Genomic DNA, 23,212 nt, shown 5'->3' with positions numbered 1-23,212 from the left:
TTTGCAGTTTTTTCTTGTGCATCTCAGCACAGGAACTCCATACCGCCGGCATGGCGTAATTAACAACAGGTGCAATAATAATTTTGAATACTGCTAATTTATTTTCCAAATGAAGCTTGGATCTTCGATTTATCAGTGGGTATAGGGACTGCAATAGACCAATACATTTACGCCTGATTTCATCCGTGTGTGCACGGTACAGTAATTTGTCGTCCAGAATAACTCCGAGGTACTTTACTTCGTTGGTCCAATTCACGCGGCTGCCGTTTACACTGATGTAGCAGTTTGGTGGAGGGGATAACTTCGGCGAAGGGCGATGCTTAAACAGAATAGCTTGACTTTTTCCCTCATTTACTTTAATCTTCCAACTATGAAGGTATTCCACATAACTCGTTACTCCTCGTTGAAGTCTTGATTTATAATGTACTGGTATCCTGCCATTCGCAATGATGGCGCTGTCATCTGCGTATAATGCAAGACTGCAACCAGCTGGTAGATGGGGAACGTCGGAGGTGTATACCACATATAGAATGGGGCCCAAAAGACTGCCTTGAGGTACACCCGCAGAAATATCACATAGTTCAGAGCAGGAATCAGTAATATGCACACGAAATTTTCTCGTCTTCAAATAACTACGCACCATTTTTACTAGGTACAGTGGGAAATTTGCTCCTACTAATTTATGGATTAGGCCATCGTGCCAAACGTTATCGAAGGCCTTCTCCACGTCTAGTAGCACCATAGCACAGTTGTTAGATAAAGCCTTGTTCCTCTTGATGATTTTTTCCACACGAACCAATTGGTGTACTGTGGAATGACGTTTGCGAAATCCAAACTGCTCCGGAATAATGATTTGTTGTTGATCGATATGTATCATCAGCCGCTGGAGGATTATACGTTCAAAAATTTTGCTCACCGCAGACAGAAGCGTGATTGGCCTGTAACTTGCTGGAAGCGTAGGATCTTTCCCTGGTTTGTGTATCGGAATGACTTTACCTGTTTTCCATCTGGTAGGAAAATATTCCAATTGGAAACACCTGGTGAAGATAGCGGCCAAGAAGTTGTAGGTTCTGTTATTTAATTTTTTCAGTACTAAGTTGAAAATAGCATCGGTTCCCGGGGCCTTCATATTCTTCCCGAGTTTCACAGCCATGTTAACGTCGGCTGCCGTTACATTAACAGCAACTGGGTTTTCATTTCGCATGTTTAGTTGTATAATTGATTGTTCAACTGCAGCTTCGTTTGAACTTACGATGTTTCCTCCTAGGTTATGGGCCTCAACTAATTTTTTCGCGATAGCATTCGCCTTCTCCGACTGTGATACCAGTATTCCACCTAAATCATCCTTTAGTGGAGGTAAAGATTTCGGTTTCCGTTTTAGTATTTTCGTTAATTTCCAAAAAGGGTTTGAATGTATTCCTAGACGCTCTATCTCACTAGCAAACTTCTGGTTTCTAATATACCCCATCCGATCAGCAATGAGATGACTGAGAAAGCGGGTTTCTTGTTTCTGGATTAGGCAACCCGTTCGTTGAAACTGTCTTCGTACGGCGTTTCTCTGCTGAATTAGACGTTTTGTATATGAATCGATTGCGATGTATGTCTCTCTAACAGGTACCCATTGGAAGCAAGTCTCAATCCTCTGCAACGTGGATTGCATGTTCAAAAATGCCCAAGTGGTTTTCGATCGCTTCTGTACTTGATAGTATCGGATCATCAGGAAGATGAATATCAACTATTCGGTTGATGGCCGCCCAATCAACTCCATGATAATCTCTTCGCTTCATAGCTGGAACTGAAGTTGGAGAGCATTCCAATTCGCACACCACCGGATAGTGATCGGAACTTAACCCATAGTGTGTAATCGGTTTCGATAATGGCAAATCTGACAGAAACAAATCTATCGTGGAAGTTGATCCCGATGGTGATAAAAATGTTGGTTCATCCGAGAAGTGGATGGAACAGGTTCCAGAACAGAGATGATGGGCTAATAGTTTGCCATTTTTATTACAAATTTGATTCAGCCACAAGTCATGACGAGCGTTAAGATCGCCGTTTCTATCCACGCACTGAATGTCGTATCTTCCGCCCTTCTCTTATATATGCATCGCGCTTCGATGCAACATGATTCTCTGAGCGACGCTAAACAGGGCATAGCAACAATATTCCCATATAGAGAATCACGTTGCTTCGAAGCGCGATGGATATATAAAAGAAGGGTGGAAGATCTACATTCACCCTTCATTCTTTATGTGGACACCAACTGGATAACATCGTTGCTGAACGAGCTGGTCGACGAGGGATCGAGTGCCTTTCTCAAGGCAATGAGGTAGAGATGAACCAGCCTTTGGCTGAAAATCTCTTTAATAAAGAAAGTAAAAAAAGGCAATGAGGGTGAAGGTGTATTGCAGGAGTAGAGTAAAGTTTTTCCAAAGGCCTTTCTCAAGGGTAGAGACGAATGAACTGAAAAAGTTTAAAGTCTCTATAATCAAGAACCAACCAACCAACATTCACCCTGGTTGCCTCTATAATTAATCACGTTCGTTCTTTCGTTACAGCATTCATTCACGCCCCGACCAGCTTGATGTGTTGACGTTGAGAGTTGTTGTTGCTGTGTCAATTACTCGCCCCGCTGAGTAAACAATGAATAAACTGTACAATGAAGGATGCATTGATCAAATAGAATAAGTAGCATCGAGAGTAATAGATGTATAAATTGTCCGTGCTGTGGTTTAAATTTTTAGTATCAATTACAATTCGACAGTCAGCTACAGTCTCTCCGGTTATGTCCACGACATTAGCCACCCGTTTTTCAATAAAATAAATTGTGAATTTGATGAAAACTTAAAATTTCAATTTTTTCTTTGTAAGTCTATATAATTTTTGTTCATTCACTGCATTAGAAATATCAATTTTTGCATAACCACATTTGCAATAACACAAGGCAGCGACAAACAGTGTTTCTGGGGTTAACGGGCAGTGACAACTATATTGTCATCGTTTTTATCAACTGTTCCAATAGTTTATATTTAAAATAAAAGGTTATCTCTGAAGTTTGAGTCGATTGCTTGCCTAGATTCAACGACCTTAGAAAAAGTGAATAAAAGTGCCTAATGACTGATAACTCGAAAACGAAAACACACACCTCTCTTATTTTTGGATATGTAAAAAAACTCAGTATTCAAGAAAAAATATAAAGTAAATAGGCCTTGTACCCTAAACCTTGTAAATTACAAAAAACACATGCAATCAACAATTACGGAACCGAAAATTTTCTAGCAAGTTTATAAAATAGCTCACTGGCTTCAGTTTGATATACCCAGGTTTTTTTACGCGGGGGATACGTACCTTGTAAAATAAACCGCGTTAATTGGAAAATTCGCGTAAAAAACCGCGTTAATTCGAAAATCCGCGTAAAAAAACGCGTTAATTGGAAAATCCACGTCAAAAAAACCATGTCACTTAATGATAGATATTAAATGGGACTATCTTTACGTAGAACGGAAGTAAAAAGTTGAGTGTTGCTCGCTTCCGAAAACTTCTAGTTTTTTCCTGCAATTTCGTTGGTTACTGATAGCTATAGTTCGGTTTTCCTCACGAATGAGTTGCTAGAAGATTCCCTTGCGATTTGTACACTCTACTGCCGATGCACGTGCAGTACACCTGTTGGACCGTCCAGAGCTAAATAGACTGGGAAAGAGATTCACGAATCGCTGCCCGTGAAACCCCCCGTTCCGTTGTTCCGTCCTGTGAGCTTACACCCAACACCTAAAATCCACGTAAGAATCGTGATTAGGTGCGGCACTAATTTCCTTCATAAGAGCTAAGCTCCGTTACAAGCCCTACCACGTAGAAAAAATCTGCGTTAATAGGAAAATCCGCGTAAAAAAAACCGCGTTAATTGGAAAGTCCAACTAAAAAAAATCTCTTAAAAAACCGCGCAAAAAACAACCGCGTAAAAAACCTGGGTGGATGTCGATCATCTGAATCGGTCCAGTAGTTCAAAAGTTAAGATTAAAAAAAAGGCATTTTTGGAAAAAGGGGGAAAAGTTGATTTTTCTAAAATGAAAATGGGTACCCTAATGACAAAATGAACAAAATATAATGGTACATTTTATAATGAAAAAATATAAATGTAATATAATCTTTCTTTAGACGTCGTTTGAATCTTTAATTCAAAAGGCGATAAAAATCTACTACAGAAAATTCAAGAAAACATTCTCTGAAGTCTCCGATTCGAGAATCCTTCTCGCGAAAAGTTCCATTTTTTCAGATTTGATTCACGCAAATGCGCTTCAAACTAAGAAGGATCATGTATCGACTGAAACACGACGGGGATGACGTCTTCCGACTTCCGATGACTTCCCTCAAACGAGTCGCTTGAAAGAAAGCGGTCTTTGTCCAATCACCGGAACTCAAATCAAAGTTTGCACACCTCAATTCTTGCCACCACTATCTCGGAGTCGTTTTCGGACATTTCATGACCTAATCCAATCATAATAGAAGTTTTTTTTTTAGTGAAGGCCCTAGCATAGAATTCCACACAACCTCTGGCTCCTTCCGTCGTAATGACGAATTTTGATGACCGGAAGAATGACAACGCCCCGCTATTTAGGGAACATTAGCTAGCAAACAACAATACTGTCGGTAGTAACGAGACGCCACTAGATCTAATTACGCCGCAATAAAACAAAACCTAGGCATAGTGACGAAATTGCGATAAAACAGCCGCGAGGTCGTGAAATTATTATCATTCCACGCACCCCTAACGCACTTTTATTTCTATTTTTGCGCCATACGCGACCGACACGTGTCTGCAATAAAGTATCCGAGGTGAGCTCTTCGCGTTTTTTTTTATTTGCTTCGGTCGAATGTAAATCACCTGAGTCGTTTTGCGTACTAAATTTTCTTTAATTCGTTTTGAAGTATAGCGATAGCGCACGACTCGTGCTATCTTCCATGATGTGACTGTTTTCAGGGTAAAATTGAAAAAAAGGAAAGCGTCTACTTTTCGTTTTCACAACTCTCGTTTGGGGAATAAACTATTGAACATTTTAATGTGGACGAGAATATTCTATGTCCCTGTTATCATAATGACTAGCTAGTACCAGCCACACACACACACAAACCCGAAAACTACAGTGCGGAGCTGAGTGTCCCGATTTTGGTCTGGCTCCTGGCACTATTAATGCCGGGAGCCACAAATTGCTGATGCTGATGTTAACCTTCCGCAAATACAATGTTTGCTTGATACTGCTGCTGCTGCTGGTACTCTGGGACTGCATCGCAGTGGCATAAATTAATTACTTAAAATTTTCTATTAAACGAATAAACTATTGATTAATTCATTTTATAGATGTTGATTATGGAGAAAATGGCAACGGTTTGTATTCATTATCAATGCCGCGAGCTTAGGATATCCCTAGCTGCTCTGTGAATCCCATTCGATAGAGGGCATTATTCATTGCAATCGGTTCTAGAAAGTCACCAAATGAAATGTGAAAATAGCAATTCGATGGTGGCTATTTATTAATCTCGATTTCGAGAATTTGTGCAATAATCAAATTACATGACACCTGTGATTCTCCTCGAGTTCTGTCCTCCGGAAATCTCTCTCTTCATCGATTATGAATGGTTGCTATGAAAAGCACTCAGCAGCACATAACGTTGTGATAGCAAAACCCGAACCGGATGTCGGTTTAGCATGATCGATATCGAAGTTTGTGCTGGTTGTATGCATGGGAACATTCACGTTAGCTGGCAATTTCCTTTTATTTATGTTCAATTATGCATAGTCCCATTTAGCTGCAAATCGAATTAGTCTGAATTTGAATGTGTCCATTATTTCCAATAAATGTGTTCGTTCGGATCTGCCAACAGCACACACTACAGCCTGTCTGAAAGGCACAGGCGACAGTTAACAGCGCTTATAGGTACGTTTATCACTCATACACACACTGAAGTAGCACTATGCAAACAAACTGAATTTTATCCCCCTCCTCCCCCAACACAAAATACACAGCTGCCAATCTGACGGTACGGTTCTGAGCGAAAATCTCTGCTGACAATGATATGCTTGTTTACGACCAACACAAACAGAAATCATTCGGATTTGTTTCAAGTGTTCTGCTCAACCGGAAAAATAAACAAACAGATGCATTCGTGTTCGTCTTTCCCAGGAAGACAGTTACTATCTCAGAGTGAATCAAGAGATTGATGTTTTTCTTTCATCCTCTCATCTCTCTGCGTCAGACAAAGCACACATCAAACAGCGGCAACAGCAGCATCCACCCCACTTTTTGCATATTGTTTATCAACACATGTCTACCTGCATGAGTTTTCCTTGCAATTATGTGGGAACAGTTCCACGTGTATACCCTGCCCCCTCCCTCCCTGTCAGCATGGAAATCGATTCTAACCAAAATGTGGTGATATTTAAGTGGTGTTCATTCGTGAATCCAGATCCAGAATTCCTTATAGGATGCTTACCTCCACGGTGCTGTCGCGGATGTAGATCTCCTTGGCGTCATCCTCCTCGGGGGTTTTGTCTCGCGATCGGTACGTTATCCGGTAGCCGAGGAATTCCCCCAGTATCGTTTCCGGTGGCGGTGGCTTCCACGAGATGTACACCGAGGTGGCGGATGTGTTGTGAGCGATTGTCGTTACTGGTTTTCCGGTGGGCGCTGTGCGGAGAAAAGATGGTGTGATGAAGCAGTGAGACTGTAGTGAATTTATTAAAAACTGAACATTTCTCCAAAATTAATGCGGAGTATTCCTTAAAAGTCAGCCCAAGAAATCCGGAATCTAATCTTCTGAAATCGCACTTTTTCTGTCCTCATTTTCTATCATAAACTGATGCAAGCCGGCTGAACTGTTTCAGTTTTCAACAAAATCAGACAATGCACAATGGTCCAGGAGATGCATTTAAGTGGAAATTAGCATTTAGAGCTCGACAGTTATTCTCTAGACAAAAACTGTCTTCGACAAAGTTGTTACGTATGATGGAGCGCTCATTTTAATGTTGCCAAAAATAGGGTGACCAACATTTTCGATGAAATAAAATATCTAACTCTCTTATCTCTATAGATAGAGGTAAACATAGTTCGACAATGTTGTAGTCCCCGTTATTTAAAACATCTTTGTAGAACAAAGTTTTTTTTTGTATCTCTTGAAATAACCGATAGAGCGCATTTTTCCTAATTTGCGTTGGGGTCACAATTAAAAAAAACTGTTGTTTTGCTCTAACTTTTATATTTCAAATTCTACATACAAACCTTCTTCGAAAGACTTTTAGAACATACTGATAAAAACATTTTGCGATGTAGAACTTGTCAATATCTCAATTTCACTAAAAGTTATTGATATTTCCTCCCAATAAATCTCTTCAATTGCTTGCCATTCTTTCTGGGGCAAACATAAACAAAGTTTATTGGGGGCATTTGAAAGAACAGAGTTCACTCTACATAATGTGTGATTTTCAAAACTATGTTATTTTTCGTGTTTGAGTAAACTAAAATTGAAATCATGAGTTTTTGGGTGAAAACCCATCAATAACTTTGAGAAGGATTAAGATATTGACAAGTTCTCTGCACCCCAAAATGTTGGTCTTGATAAGCTGTAAAAGACAGTTTTGATGTAGAATTTGAAATATAAAAGTTAGAGCAAAAATAACCGCTTTTTCATGGTCACCCTAACGTAACTTAGGAAAAAAGCACTAAATCGATTATATTCAAAGATATAAAAAAGCTTTGTTCTACAAAGTTAATTAAAACAATTGGGGCTACAATATTGTCGAACTATATTTATCTCTATCTATAAAAATAAGAAAGTTAGATTTTCTATTTCATCAAAAAATTTGGTAACCCTATTTTTGATACCATGAAAATGAGCGCTCTATCATCTGTAACAACTTTGTCGAAGACAGTTTTTGTCTAAAGAATAAATATCTCTTACAAAGTGGTTTTTTAACTAAGTTGCATTAGGATAATCATGAAAAAACCGGTTATTTAAATCTAACTTTTATATTTAAAATTCTACATCAAAATTGTCTTCGTACGACTTTTAGAGCTTATCAATATCAACATTTTGCGATGCAGAATTCGTCAATATCTTAATGCTGCTCAAAGTTATTGATGGGGTTTCACCCAAAAACTCATGATTTAAATTTTCTTTATTTACTCAAATACAAAAAAAAAACATATCTTTGAAAATCACATATTATATAGAGTGAAATTTGTTCTTTCAAATTCCTTCAACAAACATTTTTTATGTTTGCCCCAGAAAGAATGGCAAGCAATTGAAGAGATTTATTGGGAGGAAATATCAATAACTTTTAGTGAAATTGAGATATTGACAAGTTCTACATTGCAAAATGTTTGTATCAGTATGTTCTAAAAGTCTTTCGAAGACAGTTTGTATGTGGAATTTGAAATATAAAAGTAAGAGCAGAAAAACTGTTTTTTTAAATGGTGACCCCAACGCAAATTAGGAAAAATGCGCTATATCGGTTATCTCAAGAGATAGAAATAAACTTTGTTCTACAAAAATGTTTTAAATAACTGGAACTACAACATTGTCGAACTATGTTTACCTCTATCTATAGAGATAGTAGAGTTAGATTTTTTATTTCATCGAAAATGTTGGTCACGCTATTTTTGGCAACATAAAAATGAGCTCTCTATCATACGTAACAATTTTGTCGAAGACAGTTTTTGTCTAAAAATATCTGTCGAGCTCTTAATGCTAATTTCCACTTAAATGCATCTCCTGGACCATTGTGCAATGGAATCAAATGCTTCATTATTGGAAATCATTGAAAAAAAAAACTGAATCTCGAAACAAGACAGCAGGAGTATAAAAATCGATATAGATATTATTTGAGGATATAAACTCGTCTGAACTTCAATGAAATTGTGTTGTTTGGAATAATCATGCCGAGTTTTGGGAAAAAATCAAAAAGCTAAATATTGAAGACATGCATTTATCCAACTCTATGTTCACCGTTTTATTCCACAATATTTCGTCATTTTTCACGCAACTTGCAAAATTCATCACCACAGAACTTTTTTGTTTCCTCGTCAAAAAATCTGTCGGGCAATCCACTGAGTCGAAATTCTTAATTTTTTGTTTGCAGTCTGAACAAATGATAATCAGAAGATGAAATATCTGATGATAGCTTGTGGACTATCGCATCCTAGCCAAACTCTAAGCTTTTTTGGCAGGCTGTCAAAGAAACATGAGACATATTGAGCTTGTAAAGTAATATTGAAAATATATTTTTATCAGTGTAACGTGTTTATTTTGCTTGTAGATGCTGCTATCATTCATTCGACATCAAACAAATTTACAACTGTGTTCATTCATATTCATTCTGTGCTATCTGAGCTTTCGTTAAAGTTCGAGTCATGAGAATTCATTCACATTTATTCATTGCCATTGAATTGTCAGGAATGTTATGACTATTTATTTTCAATATCCCGATAAGTGTGTGATTTTCTCATTGAGACAGTGCTTTACTTATTCAGTTATTTTTGAAGTTACTCCGAAAGAGCAACACAAATCGGTGTCGCAAGCGGAAATGTCAACAAAAGAGCAAGATCTGCATGCACACTAAGAACTAAGGGTTGCATAGGCTTGGACGGCGAGGAAGCATTCTGCAAAATCGATCCGAGTAGCGAATGCAAACTTCGTTAGCCAAAGATGGATGTTGGCAATTTCATCCGCCAATCCCATAGCATAGTTTGATCCATTTTCAAAGCTCGAATTATTCCCATTGCGGTCGTGTCTTGAACACCACCCTTTTATGTCAAGAGTTTTTTTTTACATCGGAATTGGAATCGTTTGAAGCATTTCTGACAAGTGGAATTGGAATTGCATATTCACTATGTAAAATGAAAGCATTTTAACTGAGACGGAAACCTTGCTTGCTTGAACAATTTAAATTCTTATCACTATTATGGGCATTCTGTACTTCCTTATCTTATCCTTATGTCCGAGAACGATGCTGATATTGAATGAACTGGTATATTTATATCAATGAATGACAAAACTGGGGATATTTCCATTGCGTGAACGCAAATAATGAAAAAGAGAATAAACAACTGTGAGTGGCTTGCTGTGATTGTGAGGTTTGGCGTTGGTTCATTTTCGGTATCCCGAATGCAATGGTATAATGATCGAATGTGGTCGGACCAAGATAAGTGAAGTGGAAGGTAAAACGTAATGTCAGAATTGCCGTTCGGACGTATCCCGTAAGTTTGAATTTATTTACATATTTTTTTTTTATTAATTCGTTTATTTTTACAGGCTCAGTTACTTAAGTTTAAAGGAGCCGAATTCTTAAATATATTTTTAAAACTATATATATATAAACAATTTTCTTACATCTATGGTTAGTAAGGTGGAAAACCGATTACTCGCGGTGTACTCGAGTTTAGAAGGGTGACATATTTTTAGGAGAAGGATGGGATATAAGGAAATTGTAACAATGTTGATGAACACTCAATTCTTAAATCTATTCGTATATCTATAGTTTATTTACATTTCAACTTATTCTACTATTTATAGCAAGGGGACGAATTACCCGCAAAGGAAGGAAAGGAGGGTATAAGGATGTAGGGACAATCACACACGAAGATCTATAGCTTTAAGGAAAACATATATATGGGACATGTAATCATCGAGCCAACACATCTCTCACCGGCACATTGGGCTGTCTTCCTCGGGCCCGAAGGGAGTTTTCTAAATTTGATCTGGCGACTAGATACACCTCGCATGACCAAACAACGTGCTCGATGTCGTGATAACCTTGGCCACAAACGCAGAGATTGCTGCTGGCAAGATTGAAACGGAAGAGTAGTGCATCTAACGAACAGTGATTGGACATGAGTCGGGAGAAGGTGCGAATAAAGTCCCGACTCAAATCCAGACTTTTGAACCACGGTTTGAGGCTAACCTTTGGGATAATCGAGTGAAACGACCGGCCCAATTCATCTTCATTCCACTTGCGTTGCCAGTTAGCGATGGTATTTTTGCGAACTAAAGAATAAAATTCATTGAAGGCGATTTGACGCTGATATATATCGCCTTCAATTGCACCTACCTTTGCTAATGAGTCAGCCCTCTCATTACCCGGAATTGAGCAATGTGAAGGGACCCAGACAAAGGTAATGACATAACAGCGTCTGGATAAAGCACTCAAAATTTCTCGTATTCTCTCAAGGAAGTACGGCGAGTGCTTTTCCGGCCTCACTGAACGGATAGCTTCGACAGAGCTAAGATATCCGTTACAATGTAATAGTGTTCAACAAGTCGTGAGGCGACGCTGTCCAGCGCCCAGTATATCGCTGCCAATTCAGCAATATATACCGAGCAAGGATTCTGAAGACTGTGTGAGGTGCTAAAAAATACGTTGAACACTCCAAATCCTGTGGACTCATTCATAGAGGACCCATCAGTAAAGTATATATTATCACAATTGATACGCCCATACTTTGCATTGAAGATTGTAGGAACGAACCCCAATCTAAGATAATCTGGATTTTCATGGATTTTCTCCTTCATGAACAGATCGAAATGTACAGAGGAATTGATGTAGTCAGGAAAACAAACACGGTTGGGAATATACGAAGAAGGAACAACCTGCATAGAGGTGAATTCATGATATGAACTCATGAATCTAGAATGAAAATTTAGCTCGATCAATTGCTCAAAATTTCCGATCACCAATGGATTCATAACCTTACACCGGATGAGGAACCGAAGAGATAATAAATTGAAGCGATCTTTTAGTGGGAGTACGCCTGCCAAAACCTCGATACTCATGGTATGCGTTGAGGGCATACATCCCAACGCAATACGGAGACAAAGATACTGAATTCGCTCGAGTTTAATGAGGTGTGTTTTGGCAGCTGATTGAAAACAGAAACTGCCATACTCCATCACTGAGAGAATAGTTGTTCGATACAACATAATAAGATCTTCGGGATGGGCTCCCCACCAGGTGCCGGTAATTGTACGGAGAAAGTTTATTCTTTGTTGACATTTTTTACTCAGATACCTAATATGGGCCCCCCAAGTACATTTGGAGTCGAACCAGACCCCAAGATACTTGAATGACATAGCATGAGTGATCGGTTTACCCAAAAGTTGAAGCTTTGGTTTTGCTGGTCTATGCTTCATAGAAAAAACCACCATCTCTGTTTTCTCCGTGGAGAATTCGATCCCTAGCCCAATGGCCCAGGTTGAAAAATTGTTCAAAGTATCTTGTAAGGGTCCTTGCAGGTCGGATTCGTTTGATCCTACGACAGACACCACTCCATCATCTGCAAGTTGTCTTAGGCTGCAATTTTGTGTAAGGCAATTGTCGATGTCGCTTACATAGAAGTTGTACAAAAGGGGGCTTAAACATGAGCCCTGGGGGAGGCCCATGTAAGAGACCCGACTTACTGCCGAATCTCCGTGAGAAAAGTTCAAATGTTTCTCACAAAGCAAGTTATATAACATATTATTCAATAGAGGCGGCAGACCCCGAGAGTGTAATTTGTCTGACAGGACCTCTATTGAAACTGAATCAAAGGCCCCCTTTATGTCCAAGAATACTGAAGCCATTTGTTTTTTTTCGGCGTAAGCCATTTGAATTTCTGAAGAAAGCAACGCAAGACAATCATTCGTCCCCTTGCCCCTGCGGAACCCATATTGTGTATCTGAGAGTAAGCCATTCGTTTCAACCCAATGATCAAGGCGAAACAAGATCATTTTCTCCAACAATTTCCGTATACAAGACAGCATTGCTATTGGGCGGTACGAATTGAAGTCGGACGCGGGTTTTCCGGGTTTTTGAATAGCTATAACTCGTACTTGTCTCCAATCATCTGGAACAATATTATGCTCCAGAAACCGATTGAATAAGTTCAACAAGCGATGTTTCGCCACATCAGGGAGATTTTTCAGCAAGTTGAACTTAATTCTATCCGATCCCGGAGCAGAATTGTTACATGAAAGGAGAGCAAGAGAGAATTCTACCATCGAAAACTCGGAATCAAGATCGCACCTATCTTGTGGTATATCTCGAACAATTTTTTGCACAGGAGCGGAATCAGGACAAACCTTCCGTGCAAAATTCAAAATCCATCGATGTGAATATTCTTCGCTTTCATTCGTTGAAGAGCGATTTCTCATGTTTCGAGCCACTTTCCATAATTTTTTCATTGACGTTTCTCGTGACAAACCTCCCACGAAATTTCGCCAATAAGCACGTTTTTTCCCTTTGATCAAGTTTTTAAATTGATTTTCAAGGTCCAAATACGTCTGAAAATTTTCAGGGGTTCCACATTTCCGAAAAGCTTTAAATGCATTCGATTTTTCTACATAAAGCTTGGAACATATGCTATCCCACCATGGATTGGGAGGCCTTCGACGAATAGTGGAACCTGGGATGGGTTTCGTTTGAGCGCGAACCGCGCTGTCATATATCAAACGAGAAAGGAAGTTATACTCCTCCAATGGAGGTAAACCATCTCTGGAATTGATGGCTAGAGCAATCGCGTCCGAATATTTTTTCCAGTCAATGTGTCTTGTGAGGTCGTATGCCATGTTTATTGATTCAGAAGAATTCGACCCAATGGTGATGGAAATTTTGATTGGCAAGTGATCACTACCGTTGGGGTCCTGGATTACATTCCACTTGCAATCTAACGATAGTGAATTCGAGCAAAGCGAGAGGTCAAGAGCACTTGGGTTAGCAGGAGGTTTAGGCACACGTGTTGTTTCCCCAGTGTTCAAAACGGTCATATTGAAGTTGTTACAAAGGTCATATATCAACAATGAACGATTGTCGTCGTACTGTTCCCCCCAGGCAGTTCCGTGAGAGTTGAAGTCTCCCAAGATCAATCGTGGCTCAGGAAGGAGTGAGCACATGTCATCAAGTTGTTTGCGGCTAACCGCAGCTCTCGGAGGCCAATACAAGCTGACAATACAGAGGTCTTTGCCTCTGATGTTTGCATGACAAGCAACAGCTTCGATCCCTCCAATAGGTGGAAGGTCAATTCGAAAAAATGAGTGGCACTTATTGATCCCCAATAGTACCCCTCCGTATCTGTCATCACGGTCCAAGCGTATAATATTAAAATCGTGGAAAAAGATATCATCTCGCGAAGAAAGCCAAGTTTCGGACAGAGCAAAAACATCACAATTGAAGTTATGAATTAAAAATTTGAATGTATCCAATTTAGGGATAAGACTACGACAATTCCACTGAAAAACAGTGATATCTCCGACCTCTCTATCTAAATTAGACATCAAGAGAGATAATCATTGCAAGGAGGGGCCATGTTTGCATCAATTGCTGTAAAATTGTCTTTAATACTGGAAGCATTGAGATGACAATGGTTCTGATGGAGTCGGAAACATTAAAACACTTGAAGATTTGATCCCAAAGGTCAGACAACTTTATAAATCCCGATTGGGAAGTTGAGCTGGACGGAAAAATAGGGACAGTTGGGGTTTTTGATGTCCCCTCGAGTGCTGGGTCGTTCGAAGATGAACTATTCCCACGGAAACCACAACCATCACTTGGCGACAGTCCAAGATCTTTACTTCCACTGAAGGAAGCTTCTTGAACTTGCCTTTTCCTTCTTTTTTTATTTGTTCGCTCGTCAGACCCGTTTCAGTTATCACCCCCTCAATTTCTACGTTATGGGAGGGTATAAATGTTCTATATTCGAGAGTGAAGTGTTGGTCAGCAACAATCTCGTTTGCGTGTTTCCGTTCATTCACGACAACCCGCAATTTGTTCGGTCTATCCCTGCGAATTTCAGATACAGAAGTGTATCTGGCCAGATCTTTCATGATCTGAATCACGTTAAGGCTTTTTCCTTTTGGTTTTGGCCGGAGGAAAACAACCCACGGGCCAGTTCCAGGTGCATCTTCTGGATAAACTCTGACACGTGGAGCGGAAACAACAGAGGGAGAAGACGAGGACGAGGATTGGGTTGGATCGGAAACATCAGAAGGGGGAAGCGAAATCGATGATGGTAGAGGGGGAGTGGAAGTAACAGTCGGTTCAGAAGGGAGGCTTGCTATTTTCTTAGAGGGGGGCTTGGAAGGATGAGCAGATTCGTCCCCAGAAGAATTATCTTCTTTTTGAGGGACTCGTTTATGTTTTTTCCCAGATCTTGAATGGGATTCATTATCGGAGATCTCCATCTCTGGAGATCCTCCACTATCCTCCATTTTACAAAAATTTCTGTCTTATTTCTAATATATTATTGATTTTAACAATATTCTCGAAAAAAAAAAATAACAAAACAAAAATAAATTATGATAATAATATTAAACAATGAACAAATGAGTTGAATAATAATATTAATATTAAATATGTGTACCTTAAAATAAAAGTTGTTCCGATACTGCGCTCTACTGCCCTAACCAGGGAGAGACAGAGGCTACGCGCTATGGATCAACACAATAGCGCAAGAATAGCTCACTCGGTCACGTGATGTTAATTCCCGTTAACGACAGCCACACGATGGCGATCCCGTTATGCCGATGTTCAACAGCCGCCAAGGGCTGCAAGCTGCAAGAGCGCTGCTTCCTTTGTTCCACTTCACAAAAGGTCAATTCGAAAGCGGACAGCAATGACCTTCACTCGTACACTATACCAATCGCACAATAGTAAAAGTGGCAACGCACAATAACGACACTGAACTTTACTCGTCAAGAGTTGGATAGCGAATGAACTTATTTACATAGATGGTATCCAATCAACACTAAACATTGACTACAGTTTCGCCGGCACGGTTGATTGCCGTTATGAACCAGCACAAAAAACAAAGCTGCAAATTATACGCCAGTGGCGGTACCACGATCAAAGCATTCCTTGAATCACATTAGCCGAGCCAGCTGGCGGAAGCATATGCATAAAGGTTACTAGGTTACAAATTTCAACGACAACTGTTTATTTATTATACTGCTTCAAATACTTTCGACGAAATCAAATGTAACCATATCAACGTAAGTAATAACATAAACAAATCCAAACTTTTCGTCTTGCCATTCCTCATACGTCTTTTCTAAATAGTGTAAATTACGAGCCACCTGTTAACTCCACCATCTTGGGTCGGACATTCAGCTGAAAAGATTGATGTGATACAGATATTTCCAAACAGTGGACATGATATTCTGGAAGAGGACACCTTGGCTAATTCTGAACGTTTATTCTACGAGAGTCGTTCAAAAAACAAGCTTCCGTGCCTCATAAATCGCGGAAAAATAAAATTTTCGTAATCTACGTGTTCTTTTCTATTTTTCTACATACTCGCCGTAACGTTCGAGGCATTTTTCGTAGCGTGGCACGAGTTGTTCTAATCCGAGCGCGAAGTGCGTAGCGTCCAACTTTTTGAAGTACGATGTAACTGCTTCACGAATTTCTTTAGTGTTATCGAATCGTTGACCGCCGAACGCCATGAGCCAGTTCGCTTTGTTTTTGTTTTTCTAATACTGGCTTCTTGATATGTTTGAAAATAAATTTTATCGGTAAGATAAATCGTCCTGCTCAAACCTGTGTAGGGGTATGAGGTGGGCCATCATCATCATCATCATCATCATTTAACAAATTTTGTATAAATGACTAGCTGACCCGGAAAACTTCGTGTTGGTGAGCGAAATGACCAATCGAGACACCCCTCAACTTGATGTATCATCATCATCGCGTGGTAGCAATGATACATCGATTGCTACAAACCAAAACCTATATATATTGGTCGCTTTCTATTACCATGGGGATAAAATTTTGTAGAATCGCTCAGAAGAATTTACTGTGAAATTTAATGAATTAAATATAATTATTAAGTAGAAATTAATGTAAGAAATAAAGTTATTAGTGGATTATTAAAAACCGTGCTTCATATCGTGAAAGAAGTTTCGCAATCCAACGGAATCGGCAGGACTGCATCGGCGATCAACCTTCATACTTTAGCGGGACATTAAACATCATCCAATCGGAATCCAATCGGCAACCCAATCCAGCTATCGAACACTTCGTCTTGCCCAAAATTTATTTTTTGTTATCAATACCTTCAAACATTTACGGAATTTTGTAAAAATTACTACCCATTCGCAAAGTAATCGTCTAAATCAGAGATTTACGAACTATTTTGGGTAAGAGACCCCCTTTCCAGAATAAAGTGACTCCTATAGCCAAATTTCTTTAAAAAATTTATCTTAATTTTATTCATATAAAATATAAAAACTTTGCGGTTAGTTAAGTGAGTTAACTTGACATCAATTTTTCATTAATAAATGAACATAAAATTCAGTAAATATCAAGTGTAATTGGTAATTATTATTACAAATTACAATAATAATAAAATAGTAGACATTGTTATATCAAGTTAGTTTACGTAACACAAAACCATTAATAGCGGTCGATTTTTAGACAGGGTTGGCCTCCAAAATCAGTTTTCTCTTAAGTCGACCCCTGGGAAAACAATATCGACCACAAGGGGTCGATATGAACTACTCTAGGAACCCCTGGTTTAAATATCGTTGTGGAGCACAAAGCAGGCACATCTAAGGATGATTGATTGTTTGGTTCTATTATCGTTTTTAATCATTCAATAAAATCCTTATATTGTATTTTATAATCTATTTTTTTTTTGGCTTACGTATCCCGTTTTTATTCCTGAACTATTTGATCAGCCTAGTCTGGGGGGAGTCACTTCAATTTGCCGCGAAGTCTATTGGAAGGCGCAGAGGTAGAGGCGTCGTAGAGGTAGATAGCAACTGAACGCCCGAACGACTGTTGAGTCATGTTGATGGAGCAACTACTGCAAGAAAAAAAAACACTCCAATTGAGGCGGATTTCTTCATAGTCCCTTGACTCTGTTGAATATAATTTTGCCGAGCCCTGGTTTAACGTATGATGGAATATGTATATTAACAATTTGGTTTATTGAGGTGCTGTTAGTTGTGTGTGTAAGTTCCCACTAAAACTCGGTACCTCGCCGGTTTTTCGAAATTTGGTTAGAATTCTTAATATGTATTCTCTAACGCGTAGCGGTTTCCAGATCGGGGACCTTCTATAATGGTGTCTTTAGCCCATTTTGGTACTTTCCTCATTTTGCAGTGGATCTGACACTTCAACTGGAGTATGGTTTTGAATTTAATCGCACAAACGGAAATCCCCAACAGGAAAAGCTGCAATTATGGTAGAATTTCGTTCGCTGTGTATCGCAGCCAAAAAATCACGAAACGAAATGAGTAATTAATTATCATGAACACCCCTCCCCATGATTTTCACTTAGTATGCTATGATTACCGACGAACAAAAGTGGTGCTCTCACCCCATTTACAACGCGTCAAAAGCCTTTTCGGATCGTAGTCACCCGGTAGCGGCAGCAGTATCAACGTTAGTGTCTTACCCAAAATTTCCATCCAAAAACGCAGCAAAAAAAAAACAAGCAGGACAGCTCGTAAAACGTGTAACAGCAGCCTACGGAATAACAAAAGCGCGACATTTTTATGTCATGATAACAAGTTATTGTTATTGTCGCCATCAGCGGCGTGCGAACAACGGAAAAAAAGAAGACGAGGCTACGCAACAGTTCCCCGTATTCTGGCCGTTATTGTTCGCGGCTTTCGGGTTTGGGTCCCCGAAGTAATGATAAGAAAATTGTATAATTACTATCATGAAATGCGTTGAATGAAATTAACATAATTTCAATTTGTGTGTCTGTTCTCCTGATGGCGAACAATACCGAATTCCAGGGGCACGTGGCCCTTAAATGTACGCAGACGATAATTTCCGCTTTTTGTCTCCCTTTCTCTCTCTCTCTCTATCTCTCTCTCTCTCTCTCTCGTTCCCTCGCTTGGCCATCATCATCATCGAACGCATTGGCGCAGAAAACAATAGAACGTGCGACGACCAGACGCTATAATAACAATTCCGGGAACTTTTGGGGATTGAACCTCGCTTGGGACGTGCCAAAAATCTTGAGGAACCTCTTAATTGGATCTCCGGAGATCGCTTTCCCTCTAGGGGGTTTGCCTGTGTTACCCGGGAAGCCGCTTGTGTTGGCACCGTGCCAACGAGCGGCAAAATTTGTGTCACATTTCGTGCTGCACGTTTCCTCCCCCCTCCCCGATTCTATCTAGGCTTTTACTATTCGCTGTTGCTCGACAGGCGGAAGAAGCTAGGATGGATTGGGAGCGGCAAATAAAATCCTATACAAAAAGTTTCCACCATGGAGGGGAGAATTTACACAATCAAAATTCCATGCAATATTTCAACCGGCGGCCGATGGATCCGCGGGGCCAAACGCCGGGGGTGTAATGGGGCACAACTCCTAGTTCGGGGTCCCGTTTCACCGCTTATAGCGCAGCAGGATTGAAGTGACATTTTAAAACAATTGCCGCTGCATCGTGTTCTGGTATTTCACTATGTTCACATCTCGTTCTCTCTTCTGCTGCTCTCGTGCGAGGTCACGATCGGAGAGAGTCCTGGCAAGCCTTGCCAGTATTATGCTACATGTACTTAAGAGTGAACTATCCTTCTTCCTGGCACCTCGTTCTTCCTAGGCTGGGATGTAATCTATAGCCTCGGGAGCGCCGGTGCCAGTGCTGCGATGAATGTTATACTACCGATGGCTTCCAGCGCCCCTTTTTTTTTGTAATTCTTTCGGTGTGGAAAGGAATTAGCAGCAAATATTTGCGCTAACTATAACTTTTGAGCAATTATTTAAACGTCTGAAGCCGCCTGTGCCATCTCTGATATCATCTCCGCTGTCGATTTTCTGAACAATAGTTTCGAAGCGGAAGTAGGAATGGGAAATCGGATTATTTCCCAGGCGAATTTGTTGAATTTGGCTTGGAATTTGGCAACTTTGGGCGCCGGGATGGATAATTTTTCTGTTTCGTCAAAATGTTTTTGGGCTTCGGAATGAAATTGGAATTGAAATATTCTCTGAATAGCAGAACCAGCTAATCCCACGTTTTCTTCGATGATGTAAAATTCACACCCGAAACTCACCTTCCCGTAGCGTGACGAAGTAGTACGACTCCTTGGACGGTGGGCTCTGGCCGAGCTCGTTTACGGCGGACACCCGGAAGCTGTACACGGTGAACGGAAGCAGTCCGGTGATCTGGAAAGACGCCTCGCTGCTCTTCGTATCGATCGGTTCGACTTGATCCCAGTCGCCGTTTTCGCCGACCCTGCGAAATGAAACAGGACAGAAGAAGAAGAAAAAAACGAAAAAAACAAGATAAAATGCTGAAGGTAAGTGCATTTCGCTCCGTGGAATACACGTTGCTTTGAAATTTATGCGCACAAATGTGCCACACCTCCCCATATTTCTTTTGGTCGGTTTTGGAAGGGAAAAATGCTCTTTGAGCTAAACGCCGCCATCGCAAAAGCTACAACTGTCAAGTTCGTTTCGGTGTGTGTGTGTGGCTTTGTACGTGTGCAAGCTCAGCCAAGTGGAAAAGAAATATTGTTTCACTTTCGAGCAGCGCAATGTTTTTCAAGATTCTGTCGGATTCTGACTCTGGCTCTCCAGTGCTGTGGGTAAATAGAATGCGGGTGCGTTTCTCGGGTGCATTGAGTGCTCAGAGTGTGCCTCTTAGCGGCGGGTATAAAATAAAAAGGCGCCCTTAAAAGCTTGCACCCCCGCTGACGACTAGTTGACGTGAGTGTGTGTGTTTCTGGTGGTTCCGAGCCAATGAGGGGAGGTGTTTCAAGATGTATCGCACTTTTTGCGGTGCTCAAATGCAACTAAAATCAAGAGCGTACATTTTTCATGGCGGGATACATAAAAAACACTCCTTCGAGGTGGTTGTACACGAAAGATCGAGGATTTGCTCGAGTTGAGGGAACATATAAAAAAACTTTAGATTGAAAGATCAGGCTAGAAGTAATTTCAATGTGCGTTGGAATAATTTATAGTCGAGTTTTTTGTAGTCATAAATAGTCAGAGTCAAAATGTGAAGGATGAAGTTAAAAGAATTCTATGTTGTTCAAGTTGTCGCATCTAAGGACGCAAATTTGGTTCCGTTTGTAGATAAAATTTAAGTGGAAAAAATAACAAGATTCAATTTATAAATAAATAATTAAATTGTTAATATCATTTATCGATTCCTTCAAACATTCAATGCGATATTTTCTCAACGTCATACAGAATTGAAGAATAAAATGAAATGCTCAAAAACTATCACGCGTCTCCATTGGATCAGTCAAGCCACATTCAATTAATGGAATCGCATGGTGTATTGATATTCTGGTTATTTAAGGGGGTACTCCTGTGAGGAAGGTCGAAAAACAATTAATTTTCGTGTTTTTTTTTTTTGGATGCTAGGAATAAAGTGAAGTGTGCGGGTATTTTTGCGTAAGGTATATTTGAATATGTATTTTCCATTTTTTGAGTGCACAAACAATGATTATTACATTGTTGACAGCTGGATTCGTAGATGCTAATAAATTCGGTACCTTGCTGGTGGTATCGGTTCTGAAGCAACGGCGACAATACCTAAAGCGATACAGAGGCGTTTTTGAAAATTCTAAAAATTTAAAAATTGCCAAAATGGCGGCCATTTTTGTTACAAATGAGTTATTGTTCATGAAAAATCGCTGTTTAGAAGCTCATAAAAAATCGAAAAAATGAGATTTCAAAACACGGCTATGTAACGCTTTAGATGATTCATTTTTACATGCTGAAAAAAAATTTCAGCCAAATTAGTCGAGTAGATCCTGAAAAATCGATACCACCAGCTGAAAAAACATGGTTTCGAGAAAAACGCTTTTAAAAATTCGTACAGCAATACTATATTTCTCGAGGTGATCTCATACTTTTGGCTGTAACTTTCCAACGAAATCAAATATCTAAAAATCTGTTTAGGACAACCTTTCTGAGGCCATAGGCTTCACAAAAATTCAAAGAAAAAAATCTTTTTTTCGACCTTCCAGACCGGGTTCCTCTCTTAAGGGGGTAGTACACTATGAACATCATAAAAAGTATGTGATTTTTGAGATATTTTTAAACGAGAAAATAAATTACTATGATTAATTAGATATCACAGTTTTATTAGGTATATACAGGTCGGACTCGATTATATATAGTCGACAATTTTTTTCAACAATTATTTTCAAATCGTATACATAATCGAATCGCAAGGAAATAATTTTTCAAATTAATGTTCGAATGTCAAACATTAATAGAAAATAGCTTTTTTTGTGATTCGATTATGTATTGGATTCAAAAACTAACGTTGAAAGTGAAATTCCGATTATATTAAATCGAGTCCGATCTGTATTACCTAACAAACAAAAACAAAAATTGGTGTCAATTGGACTGTACCCTGAATAGCCATAACCGGTTTGTTGAACCCTTGCAGCCAAAACCTTGAAAACTGGTGGGAGTTCTACAAGTTTTTCTAGTGAACCGATTTCAATCGATGATTTTTCACGTAATCGTGTATATATTTCCTGTCATCGTACGTAGGATTTTTTCAAAATATTGATTTTTAACGAGATGGCGACCGCAAACATCGAGACAACAACATTCACCATAATTGTATTTTTCAATATGAACAATTTCAAATGAAATCGACAAATGACAAAACAAACATGAGTATTTTTGATTCGAATGAAAGTGTGTTTTCCGTTTGGGTTAGAGGAAATATGAGTTTTCCACAGCAATTGGGAATTTTTTGACTCAAGCGTAACTTTTGAAAAGGGCGTATCGATTTGAGTAAGAGAAATCTTTGATAATTTATATCTCAAAAACTATGAGTCGTACCGAAATAGTGTCTTAGAAAGAGTTATAGAGTATTGATGGTTGAATATGAAAAAAATGTACACTGAGAAAAAAAATTAGTACTCTTTTTTATTTACAAAATAAAAATTCAATTTGCAATATCCAAAATACATATTTTTTATTTTTTTCATACAAAATAGAAGTCATGCAGAAAATCTAAAAAATGGGCCCAAGATGGTAAAACTATTTTTGACGAACTGTGAAACATCGAATTTTTAGGAATTTTCGAAACTTCGAATTTTTGTATGTTAACAATCATTTTAAGCCACAAATTATAAATACTGATGTGATTTAAAACAAAAAAGGTTATTATCAATCTCCTTCTAAATGTAGCCATTCTCGAAATATTAAAAAAAAAAAATCTAATTTATTGTCTTTTTTATAGTAAATAATTATTTTTTTATCTG

The 23,212-nt window shown here is 39.1% G+C and overlaps 1 protein-coding gene across 1 annotated transcript in view; it reads right to left on the bottom strand.

Annotated features, from left to right (window-relative positions):
- The window catches only part of LOC129763235 (tyrosine-protein phosphatase 99A), a 279,440-nt gene that overhangs the window by 98,626 nt on the left and 157,602 nt on the right, over nucleotides 1-23,212 (bottom strand). Inside the window, exons 6-7 of the mRNA XM_055762109.1 lie at nucleotides 20,027-20,208; nucleotides 6,490-6,683 (exon numbers count right to left, since the gene is read on the bottom strand). Of these exons, the coding sequence (XP_055618084.1) occupies nucleotides 6,490-6,683; nucleotides 20,027-20,208 (376 nt within the window). The remainder of the gene's footprint in view (nucleotides 1-6,489; nucleotides 6,684-20,026; nucleotides 20,209-23,212) is intronic.

This window comes from Toxorhynchites rutilus, chromosome 1 (genome assembly GCF_029784135.1).
Source record: "Toxorhynchites rutilus septentrionalis strain SRP chromosome 1, ASM2978413v1, whole genome shotgun sequence".
Classification (NCBI taxonomy): Eukaryota; Metazoa; Arthropoda; class Insecta; order Diptera; family Culicidae; genus Toxorhynchites; species Toxorhynchites rutilus.
The sequence above is the reverse complement of the archived record's forward strand: the minus strand, read 5'-3'. Positions and strand labels throughout refer to the sequence as shown.